General features: G+C 44.6%; 1 protein-coding gene across 1 annotated transcript in view; it reads left to right on the forward strand.

Moving 5' to 3' along the window:
• The window catches only part of LOC311140054 (rho GTPase-activating protein 44-like), a gene marked incomplete at both ends in the record, with an annotated part of 59787 nt that extends 51129 nt beyond the window's left edge, over positions 1-8658 (forward strand). Inside the window, 3 exons of the mRNA XM_084175020.1 lie at positions 1940-2085; positions 3564-3992; positions 8468-8658. Coding sequence (XP_084031146.1) covers positions 1940-2085; positions 3564-3992; positions 8468-8658 — 766 coding nt within the window. The remainder of the gene's footprint in view (positions 1-1939; positions 2086-3563; positions 3993-8467) is intronic.
• Positions 8659-12751: the final 4093 nt, after the last annotated feature.

Here is a 12751-nt window from a genome sequence, read left to right on the forward strand (position 1 = left end):
CATAATATCACTATTCTATAAAAATACTATTTAATAATAGCACTATTCTATAACAGGACTATTTCATAATAGCACTATTCTATAAAAATACTATTTAATAATAGCACGATTCTATAACAGGACTATTTAATAATAGCACTATTCTATAAAATACTGTTTAATTATATAACTATTCTATAACATTACTATTTCATAATATCACTATTCTATAACAGGACTATTTAATAATAGCACTATTCTATAAAATACTATTTAATAATATAATTATTCTATAACATGACTATTTCATAATAGCACTATTCTATAACAGGACTATTTAATAATAACACTATTCTATAACAGGACTATTTAATAATAACACTATTCTATAACATGACTATTTCAAGACTTTGTCATCTTCTGTATAGCAGGTAGACTAACCTGGCTGTTGACTTGTATTTCCCCCTTCTCTGTTTCTGGCAGTTTCTCTCCAGTCTCCAAAATCAAATCAAATCAAATTGTATTTGTCACATGTGCAGAATACAACTGGTGTAGACTTTACCATGAAATGCTTACTTACGAGCCCTTTCCCAACAATGCAGAGTTTATGATGAAGTATCAGTACCAGATCGATGTGCAGAGGTACCAGGTATTTGAGGTAGATATGTACATGAAGACAGGGTAAAGTGACTGGGCATCAGGATAGATAATAATAAGGTATTTGAGGTAGATATGTACATGAAGGCAGGGTAAAGTGACTGGGCATCAGGATAGATAATAATAAGGTATTTGATGTATTTGAGGTAGCTATGTACATGAAGGCAGGGTAAAGTGACTAGGCATCAGGATAGATAATAATAAGGTATTTGATGTATTTGAGGTAGCTATGTACATGAAGGCTGGGTAAAGTGACTAGGCATCAGGATAGATAATAATAAGAGTAAAATAAAGAACAGAGTAGCAGCAGCATGTGATGAGTGTAATAGTGTGTGTGTGTATGTGTGTTTGTGTTGTGTCAGTATGTGTGTGTGTGTTATGTGTGTGTGTGTGCATATGTAGTGTATGTGAATGTGTGTGGGTTTTGTGTGGGAGTGTCAATGGAGAGTGTGAGTGTGTATATATAGTCTAGTGAGTGTGCATCATGTCAGTGCAAGATAGGGTCAGTGCAGATAATTTGGGTAACCATTAATTGACTATTTATCAGTGTCCAGTGTCCAGTGTCCAGTGTCCAGTGTTCCAGTAGAGTCAACACCACTAGACATGGCAGGGCATCAGGAGCCATTATACCAATTATATAGATGTCATAGTCTCAAATGGCACCCTATTCCCTACACAGTGCACTACTTTGGACAAGGGTCATAGAGCTCAGGTCAAAAGTAGTGCACTATATTGTGAATAGGGTGCCATTTGGGACGTAGACTATGTCAGTGTTTCAGAAGCAGCCTGGACATTCCCTTCCCCCTCCATGACTCCTCATTCACACACACCCCTATACTGTTCACACTGACGGTCTCTAGTGACCCCTATACTGTTCACACTGGCAGCCTCTAGTGACCTCTATACCCTCTGAAGTACACACTCTCTAGTGACTCCTATACCCTCTAAAGTACACACTCTCTAGTGACCCTATATAGGTGTGGAAGGCCTGATATGATGGGAGCTAGCTATTATTATAATTACCAGTCAGTAACTGCAGCAACACAACGATCCAGATACTATTTAGTAGGTTGGAGACCACTGACATTGATTATGGTTATATGATGATGATGATGATGATGATGATGATGATGATGATGACAGTTAAGAACGGCTCCCTTGTGAAAGAGACCTTGGTCTCAATGGTCCCTGTTAAAATAAAGGTCAAATAAATGAAGAAGAAGGACATTTATGTAGCGATTATGCTACGATGTAGTTTGACAGCAGACACAGCAGAACACTAACATCCTCTCTCCTTCACCAGTACACTAAGGAGTAAGGAGAGCTCTCCAGTGATTGGTCACAAGGGGGTGCAGGTGGCAGGTCCGATGGTGCCCCCTGGTGTTGGCCAGCAGAGCTGCAGCCAGTCGCCCCACTCCACAGAACACAGCCCACACACCTTGCGCAAAGGTCAGCGGTTCAACATCACAGTCGGATCAATATCTTTGGATTCTTTTCGTTTTACCTATACAGCAAATTTATGATTTTTTTTTTTTTTTGAAGGATCCAGATTAAGTCTGTTCTTGGATTAAGCCCTAAACACGTTCCATGGAGATTCTCCATTCAGCATGATTTTTTTTGGCCAGGAGTAGGCTTAATCTGGATCCAGAAAACAGATACTTAATGTAATATACATGTCTAATCTAATTTGTTTCTTATCAAAATGTTGATATTAATTTGTTTTATTGTATAAAGCTGGGGTTGGAACCAAAATTATTTTCCAATCGTTTTGTTCTGAACAGAACCATTTTTTGTTCCGTTCCACTGTTCTGACCAGCAAAATAAAGTTCTGAACTGCTTCGAACTAAAAAAAAGTAACGGTTTATTTTGTTAATTTCTGTTCCTTTTTACATTTAGCTCAACATTAAATTACTTCACCAATCAGTGCAGATAGAGAAGCTTGCTGTAGAGCGAGTAAGCGATTTAATCTGTATAGGAAAGTCGTTAAGAGCAAATTGTATTTTGCCGTAACAGCATGTTTTAATCATAATGAAAGACAAACACACACACTGTGCCAGTCACAGTGTAGGGCGCAAGATGCAACTGAAATGTTGAGGGTGAGGAGAGAGCGAGAGATGATGGAGGAAGCTTACTTTGAAGCGCTGGCCATCTTGTTATGACATGCATTATCTGAATTGGGCTCACATAATTATGCAGACAGAGGAGAGGCTTCTATGGAAGAACTTTGAATGTCTTTGAACTTCAGAGTTGGTTTAACGTTGGAACAGAGCAAACTTTAGCTATCTAGCTAACAAGCTTGTTTGTGCAGAGCAGCACTAGAATAAAAAACACATCTTACCTTTTTGCGGTTAATAAATCCAATGTGAAACGTGAAAACTATAGTATCCTTAACTAGAATTGAAAAAGTAAATCCATTCTTCTCTAATTAAACATCTCTCCTTAATTTCTGAATTACACTTGTAACATGGTCAGTAGGCTACAGTAACCTATGCTTCAGAGGGGGAGGGGCTACAGTAACCTATGCTTCAGAGGGGGAGGGGCAGGTAGCCTACACACGCACACCCACTGGCAGAGATTCCTAGCTGGCAGGCAGAAGCTGGAATAAGTTTCTGAGTGACAGAGTGAGGTCTTTGCATAGGCGCTTTGTTGCGATTTTTGTGGGACTGGGAAAAAATGCCCGGAATGTAAAAAAACTTTATTAACCGGTTCCCATGCTTTTAAAATACCGGTTCTGTTCCGGAACAGTATAGGTCACTTTTGTTTTCGGTTTGGGTTCTGTTCCTCTAATAATTTCGTTGTTTTCCGGTTTTCGGCTGTGTTCCCTGAACCAGTTCCAACCCCTGGTATAAAGGTAGGCTTAGTTTTTGATGTGTTAATTTACTTTAGATATTCATGTTAATGTTAACTCTCTTCTTCTCTGTCTCCAGGCTCTAAGAAGCTGGCCCCTGTCCCTCCAAAGGTTCCAGCTGGATACGGCCAGTCGGGTGGTTCTGGTGGGATTTCGGACCAGTCCACAGGTCAGCCGTCGCCGGTCAGCCTGTCCCCCACCCCTCCCAGCACCCCCTCCCCCTATGGACTGGCCGGTCCCCCACAGGCCCCTGGAGGACTAGGGGCCTCCTCCCCCGGTCAGACCCCTCTCTGTGGCTCCCTGGGGTCCCTGGGGTCCCTGTCCTCCCCCCCTTCTCTGACCGGCACGCTGGGCAAGTCTCGGCCCACCCCTAAGCCCCGCCAGAGGCCCAGCCTGCCCCCTCCTCAGCCGCCCACCGTCCCTCCGCCGGGGGCCAACCCTGTCGGCCCTGGGTCCCTGGAGCAGGGCATCCTGGACAGACTGTCCCCCGGGGAGAGCATGTCCACAGGTAAACAACATGATGATCACGTAACCACGGCAACGACACCACCACCCCCGCCCCAACCACCACAGCTGGGGTCAGGGACGATGCAGCCGCGTCCCACTCTCAGACTGGCTGTAGCACTGTCCAATGGAGACGGTGGACAGGTGTAGCTAGTAGGACTAGGGAAATCAGGATCCTATCGCTACTGACTCACCCATTCTATAAAATAATGTATTATTGAATAACGGTGGCCTTTATTTAGACAGACAGACGCAGTCGTCTGAGAAGAACAATATGCTGTAAATATTAGGATTTTGTTGCACATTGTAGAGAGGAAACCACAGTATGTATCCATTGCTTGTGTTATGTGCTGATGTTTCTAAGTATTGTGAGGAAACATCAGGGAAGCATAGCGATGTCCTGCTTGTATGGAAGTTTCCATTAGATTCATCATGTGCTTCCTCTCTGTTTATCCCTCATACAGTACGCCAGAGCTAGGTAGGTCCCAGGCTACACGCATAGAAATAGAATGACTAGAACAGACAAACCCCCTCAGACCACGGCAATTTGACAGTGTACTCATGGGTACATTCAGCTCAGGGGTTGCACCTACGTCACTTGGTCGCGTTGTGCTGTGCGTTGTTATGAACGTTCTATGAACGCCTCAGCCATTGTGGTGCTTGAAAGTGGAGTGATGCCCAGTCATTCTGAATGGAGGCTAATGACTGTTTCGTTGAAAGTACACTATAGATTACACTATAGTGGCCTGGAAATATGACGACATTGCTCAAGTCATCACATAATTAGTAGGAAACAACTTTGCCATCATTATGATGTCATCAAATTCACTTTGGAGAGATGATAATATTGCCATTAGCTATCAAAGTTCGTCAAACATTTCTAGCAATGCTAACGTTAGCTAGCTAAAATCCAGGACTGTCCCTCAATCTTCAATCTGGCTACATCACAATGATAAGAAATGGTTTTTCTACTAATAGCTTGTCTCCTTTTGAAATATCATTGGGTTTCCAAGCCAGTATAATGGACTTTAGACTAAATCTTCATCAGCGCCCATTGACAATGCATTGAGTAAAACCTTTAGTCGGGCACCAGGGCTCAAGAGAATCTTCCTAACGAAATTGGGACGCAACGTGCAATCCATGAATATAGCCGACATTGTTCCACTCATCATGGAATGTTGACTTGAAAAGGGAATGTCTGTTCTAGTCATTCTATGCTTACTTCAACAACAAGTCCACTCTCTCAGGACAAACATGGCTTATTCTAGGCTGGTCCCAGACCTGTTTGTGCTCTTGCCAACCCCATTGCACATTGTCAAGCGATTCCATAAGGAGTTGGCAAGAGAGCAGAAACAAGCCTTATTGAAGAAGTGGTCACTCAGATAGGCTAACTTCTTGTCTGATGTCATAATTATGATCTGAGGTGTTCCATAGAAATCTATTTGTAATATTCTATGAGGTTCTCTGTTCTATCTGTCAGTATCAGTATCAGTATCAGTACCAGTCATTCTCTCTGTGTCCCTGTGTTCTATTCATGATTCTCTTGTTCCCCTGCTCTGCTCTACCTGCTACTATGTTGTGTACCAGCCGTGTGAGGCCTGGGGAGTCAGTGTGGTGTGGGCTAAGTGTGAGGGGGACTTTTAGGGTAAGCCAGATCTGACCCCGCCCGCAACGTTATCATACTACGCTCCATCTCTCACCGCTACGCCCGCCTCGCCCAGTGCTGTGGCTGCCTCTGGGTTCTCCTGCAGCCTGCTTCAAACATACATCCTGTACCTGTTAGCTAAACAGCTAGCTATCAGCCATCCATGCTAACGCTAGGTAATTTCCCCATTCTGTTGGTGTTACAGTATCAGCCATGCCAACGCTAGCTAGCTGCCCCATTCTGTTAGTGTTACAGTATTAGCCATGCTAACGCTAGCTAGCTGCCCCATTCTGTTGGTGTTACAGTATCAACCATGCTAATGCTAGCTAGCTGTCCCATTCTGTTGGTGTTGCATTATCAGCCATTCAAATGCTAGCTAGCTGCCCCACCCTGTTGGTGTTACTGTATCAGCCATGCTAACGCTAGCTAGCTGTCCCATTCTGTTGGTGTTACTGTATCAGCCATGCTAACGCTAGCTAGCTGTCCCATTCTGTTGGTGTTACTGTATCAGCCATGCTAACGCTAGCTAGTTGTCCCATTCTGTTGGTGTTACTGTAGCCGGCATGCTGTTGTTCAGACTGTACGTACTGTATGCATGGCTTACAGACTTCCCAGAGCGCACCACGTACACTGCAGCGCTCACCATTGCAGATGCCGCCACTTCCTCCGAAGGTCCATCTTTAACGCTTTGCCCCTTTTTCACCATCCCCATGCCAACAAACATCGCCCCTGCTACAGGACAGGTGTGTGGGCTCACAGGTAACCCCCAGGTGACCCCCAGGTGACCCCCATCCCAGACCCATGGCTTCAGGACAGACCCATTGTTTTACTGCTTTCCCTCTGACAGCATCGCCTCCTGCTCAGTGCTCCATCTGTTTTACCGCTTTCCCACTGACAGCATCGCCTCCTGCTCAGTGCTCCATCTGTTTTACTGCTCTCCCTCTGACAGCATCGCCTCCTGCTCAGTGCTCCATCTGTTTTACTGCTTTCCCACTGACAGCATCGCCTCCTGCTCAGTGCTCCATCTGTTTTACTGCTTTCCCACCGACAGCATCGCCTCCTGCTCAGTGCTCCATCTGTTTTACTGCTCTCCCTCTGACAGCATCGCCTCCTGCTCAGTGCTCCATCTGTTTTACTGCTCTCCCTCTGACAGCATCGCCTCCTGCTCAGTGCTCCATCTGTTTTACTGCTTTCTCTCTGACAGCATCTCCTCCTGTTCAGTGCTCCATCTGTTTTACTGCTCTCTCTCTGACAGCATCGCCTCCTGCACAGTGCTCCATCTGTTTTACTGCTCTCCCTCTGACAGCATCGCCTCCTGCTCAGTGCTCCATCTGTTTTACTGCTTTCCCACTGACAGCATCGCCTCCTGCTCAGTGCTCCATCTGTTTTACTGCTCTCCCTCTGACAGCATCGCCTCCTGCTCAGTGCTCCATCTGTTTTACTGCTCTCCCTCTGACAGCATCGCCTCCTGCTCAGTGCTCCATCTGTTTTACTGCTTTCTCTCTGACAGCATCGCCTCCTGTTCAGTGCTCCATCTGTTTTACTGCTCTCTCTCTGACAGTATCGCCTCCTACACAGTGCTCCATCTGTTTTACTGCTCTCCCTCTGACAGCATCGCCTCCTGCTCAGTGCTCCATCTGTTTTACTGCTCTCCCTCTGACAGCATCGCCTCCTGCTCAGTGCTCCATCTGTTTTACTGCTCTCCCTCTGACAGCATCGCCTCCTCCTCAGTGCTCCATCTGTTTTACTGCTTTCTCTCTGACAGCATCGCCTCCTGCTCCATCTCATTCTGACACAGTGGAAGACGGTCATCATTCTCTGGGTATTATTGCTGTCCAGCAGCTGCAACAATACCTCAGCAAATTACCAAACAAGTAGACTAATTCCCTCCCTCCCTCATAATATTGTGTGTCCCAAATGGCACCCTGTTCCCTATATAGGGCTCTGGTCAAAAGTAATGCACTACATAGGGAATAAGGTGTAATTTAGGACACACACGTAGAGATTCTTCCCGTTGTTAATTCAAGCTCGATGTCTTTGGTGCCCATCTTTCACAGAGTTTCAATCCACACACATCTTGTTGCCTCTGTGGTCAATACAGTAATCTGGTCATTGTTGTAAACGTGTTTAACGTTTTGTGTCATTGTGAAATAATTTTGGAAACGTGTTTTTTGGGCAGCAGCACAAAGGACCTGTGTCCTGTTATAGACCTAGCTTCTCCAGAGGTCTCTGGTGTTATTCCAACTAGCCCAGTAGCACAGTATGACTACCTCCCTGTTATAGACCTAGCTTCTCCAGAGGTCTCTGGTGTTATTACTACTAGACCAGTAACACAGTATGACTACCTCCCTGTGTAGAATGTGTCAGAGACCAACATAGTATACTTACCTGCTGCTGCTTTCTTCAAACAACAACAACACAATGCTGTTTTTTCACTCAAAAAACTGAATTTCCTTTCTGCTTTCTTCCTTTTTTACACACCATCATCACCACCATCATCACCACCATCATTACCATACGCCTTCTTCCTCCTCCTCCTCCTCCTCCTCCTCCTCCTCCTCCTCCTCCTCCTCCTCCTCCTCCTCCTCCTCATCTTCCTCCTCCTCCTCCTCCTCCTCATCTTCCTCCTCCTCCTCTTCCTCCTCCTCCTCCTACCCTTCCTCCTCCTCCTCCTCCTCCTCCTTTTCCTCTTCCTCTCCCTCTTCCTCCTCTTCCTCCTCTTCATGCTTCTCTTCACCACCACCACCACCACCTCCGCCACGACACCATAATAATCACTTTCCACCTCTGTCGCCACGCCAACCATGCCAACCCGCTAACCATGCCATCATTAGATTACTTCAATTATGAAATCCCCTCCATCAATGTGAACCTGGACAGCCTCATCGATGAGTTCAGCGGTGCTGCCCCCTGCAGGCGCTACGGAGCGGTGACATACTCTCCTCCCCCAGGGGGAGACGATAACCCCGACCACGACCCCTACGCCGTGCCTGAGGAGGACGAACCCCAGGACACCACCTTATGACATCATTACCCTGAGACAGCCCTATGATGTGACATCATCAGAGCTCGCCCAGAACTCGGACGTGCCCGGGAAGGCAAGGCAAGGCTGGCACCATGGCGCTCCAACATACAGCTAGCTAGCTGTACATACTGTAAGACTGTAACGCTCGCTCACACCGCACTGCCACGATGCTCCCAGACAAAACAAACAAACACACAAACAACATGGCTTCTTCTTCTACACCGCAATGCTCACCTGACCTTTCACCTGGAACTCCAGAACTGAACCCCCCCCTCACATTGTGCTATACCTACAGGCTGCAAGCAAAACTAATCTCTTAGAAATACTACGCAAATAGTAATGTAAACTCAATAACGCACCACATGCCATATAGAGGAGGACCAGTTGCCTTTGGAGGGAAGAAGACATATGGATTATATGGAGGAGTATTAATGCCATGTTCAGTATTATATTTTATTTTTGCTTTGTGGATACTACCGTATTTTTTTGTGATCAGTATTTCTTTTGACTTTTTACGTTTTTGTTTTTTTTCCTTATATGAAAAGCCTGCACTCAAATTGGAATACATGCATCGCATACTCACAAACAGTTTGGCCTGACCCTAAATGAAGGAAACTCGTAACCTGACTGGTTGTGTAGATGTGTGGGTAAAGTGGGTCTGACTGGTCGTGTAGATGTGTGGGTAAAGTGGGTCTGACTGGTTGTGTAGATGTGTGGGTAAAGTGGGTCTGACTGGTTGTGTAGATGTGTGGGTAAAGTGGGTCTGACTGGTTGTGTAGATATGTGGATAAAGTGGGTCTGACTGGTTGTGTAGATATGTGGGTAAAGTGGGCTTCAGGGTCAGTGTGTGTAGTGTACTGTATTCCTAACAGGGTAATATGATGAGAGAGTTATTAGTCCTAGTTTTCTGCACACTATAGAGATGATGATGAACAGAGTCTATTGAAGAATGCAGCATGAAATGCATAACTAACCCTATTCTGGGCAGGGTTTGGGTCGATTCCATTTCAATTCAGTCAGTTCAGGAAGTAAACTGTTTACTTTCTGTATGACTGAATTGAAATGGAATGGACCCCAGCCCTGATTCTGTGTCACCCCTGGCCCCCAGTCCCTGTTCTTCCCACCTCTCCCCCACGTACACATAGTCCTATAGGCCAACACAAATATCTGCATTGATACACAGTTAAGAGACATCTGTAGGATTGCTTTATAAGTAGCAATAATTTATTTGTACAGGATTAAAGATGAATTCATGCACATATTTTCACCAGCACAGTATTAGAATGTCTTTGGAATAGAACTCAGAGTGCATTGTTGTTGTTATCAGAAGGGTTTTAAACTATCAAACTGTATCATTAGACAATAATGATGCACATCAAATATCTTTAAGAGTCGGGTCCCCAAAATGAAGCCCCCTTATTGCTTAAAACCTTTCTGGATCTAATAGCAGAGCTGTGCTCACAGAGACTGGGGAGGGACATCATACCTTTCAGACTGGGGAGTGACATCATACCTTTCAGACTGGGGAGTGACATTATACCTTTCAGACTGAGGAGTGACATCATACCTTTCAGACTGAGGAGTGACATCATACCTTTCAGACTGAGGAGTGACATCATACCTTTCAGACTGGGGAGTGACATCATACCTTTCAGACTGGGGAGTGACATCATACCTTTCAGACTGAGTGACATCATACCTTTCAAACTGGGGATTGACATTAGAGGAGGACTGAGGACTGAGGAGTGACATCATACCTTTCAGACTGGGGAGTGATATTATACCTTTCAGACTGAGGAGTGACATCATACCTTTCAGACTGAGGAGTGACATCATACCTTTCAGACTGGTAAGTGACATCATACCTTTCAGACTGGGGAGTGACATTATACCTTTCAGATTGGGGAGTGACATCATACCTTTCAGACTGAGTGACATCATACCTTTCAAACTGGGGATTGACATTAGAGGAGGACTGAGGACTGAGGAGGGACATCATACCTTTCAGACTGGGGAGTGACATTATACCTTTCAGACTGAGGAGTGACATCATACCTTTCAGACTGGGGAGTGACATTTGACCTTTTTCACACTTCTGAGCTGAGCAGAACCAAGCCTTATTGTTCTGGCCTGGTTACACCTCCACTAAAGCTGCTGGAACCATGCTGGAAAGAACCATGTAAAAGGAAAATATCCAAGCCAGCACAGTACGGTTTGGGTTTGCAAGATAATGTGAAAAGGGTATTAGAGCTTGATAAAGAGGGGTCAGTCTCAGAGGACCAATTAAGTTCCTCCTCAAAACTGGCCTGCTCATAAAACAACCAATCAGATCCAAAGGTTCCAAAGCCTGCTTCAGGTTCTAAAGATGTTTCTCTCTTAACTTCAGGCTCTGTAGTTCAGGCTCTGTATTTCAGGCTCTGTAGTCCAGGCTCTGTATTTCAGGCTCTGTAGTCCAGGCTCTGTATTTCAGGCTCTGTAGTCCAGGCTCTGTATTTCAGGCTCTGTAGTCCAGGCTCTGTATATCAGGCTCTGTAGTCCAGGCTCTGTATTTCAGGCTCTGTAGTCCAGGCTCTGTATTTCAGGCTCTGTATTTCAGGCTCTGTAGTCCAGGCTCTGTATTTCAGGCTCTGTATTTCAGGCTCTGTAGTCCAGGCTCTGTATTTCAGGCTCTGTAGTCCAGGCTCTGTATTTCAGGCTCTGTAGTCCAGGCTCTGTATTTCAGGCTCTGTAGTCCAGGCTCTGTATATCAGGCTCTGTAGTCCAGGCTCTGTATTTCAGGCTCTGTAGTCCAGGCTCTGTATTTCAGGCTCTGTATTTCAGGCTCTGTAGTCCAGGCTCTGTATTTCAGGCTCTGTATTTCAGGCTCTGTAGTCCAGGCTCTGTAGTCCAGGCTCTGTATTTCAGGCTCTGTATTTCAGGCGCTGTATTTCAGGCTCTGTATTTCAGGCTCCGTAGTCCAGGCTCTGTAGTTCAGGCTCTGTAGTCCAGGCTGTGTATTTCAGGCTCTGTAGTTCAGGCTATGTATTTCAGGCTCTGTATTTCAGGCTCTGTAGTCCAGGCTCTGTAGTTCAGGCTCTGTAGTCCAGGCTGTGTATTTCAGGCTCTGTAGTTCAGGCTATGTATTTCAGGCTCTGTATTTCAGGCTCTGTAGTTCAGGCTCTGTATTTCAAGCTATGGATTTCAGGCTCTGTAGTCCAGTCTCTGTAGTTCAGGCTCTGTATTTCAGGCTATGTAGTTCAGGATCTGTATTTCAGGCTCCGTAGTCCAGGCTCTGTATTTCAGGCTCTGTGATCTTCGCCCCTATAGTGTAAATACAAAGAACTGTACATAAATATGTGTATAAACCTAAGAGATAAAGCGTAATGTAAAGGCACATTTTCATTATATATATATATATTAATATATGTGATGATATATTTATGATGTGTAGAGAAATAATATGATAAATAATGTGATGTTTATTTTTGTCCCCTGCACACGATTATTATCAGATTCACACACAACAACACAACAGACATGTGACGCTGCAGCAACATGAATGAAGAAAGATATTACTGTTCTGGTGGGACCCCTGAGTAAAACACCAAGAAATGCTCTGTCAAAAAAGCCATATTTTAAAAAGTCAATCATTCATTTATACACTTAACCTGTTTACTCAAAACAAACTCGATATGCACAGAAAACACATGTTCCCCATCTCAAGAGGTTCAATAAAAAACATTACTTTAGTAAGTGCCTATTCCGTGCCAAATAAAGTAACAGGGTTGACCATAATAGGGTTGACGATTTCTTCTTAAATCAGCCATAAATCCCCTTGTGACAGGCGGAATGGAAGCTTGTTGTGTGCAACAGGGAGGGGAATTGAATGTAAGCTTAAACAAATTGAAATTGTTAAAACATTTCAAGCCTGTCTATCTATGGGTAACATGGTGTTATGCTTGACCGGCTCAGTTTTCCACCACAAAACACCAGAAAATAGTCAAAAAGAGGAGAACCAGCTTTTACTCTATGATTTGACTATTAGATGTGCAATGTTTCTTTTCCCAAAAATATTTAATGATATGATATGCCATTTAGCAGACGCTTTTATCCA

This window comes from Coregonus lavaretus (genome assembly GCF_964263955.1).
Source record: "Coregonus lavaretus genome assembly, chromosome: 2".
Lineage (NCBI taxonomy): Eukaryota > Metazoa > Chordata > Actinopteri > Salmoniformes > Salmonidae > Coregonus > Coregonus lavaretus.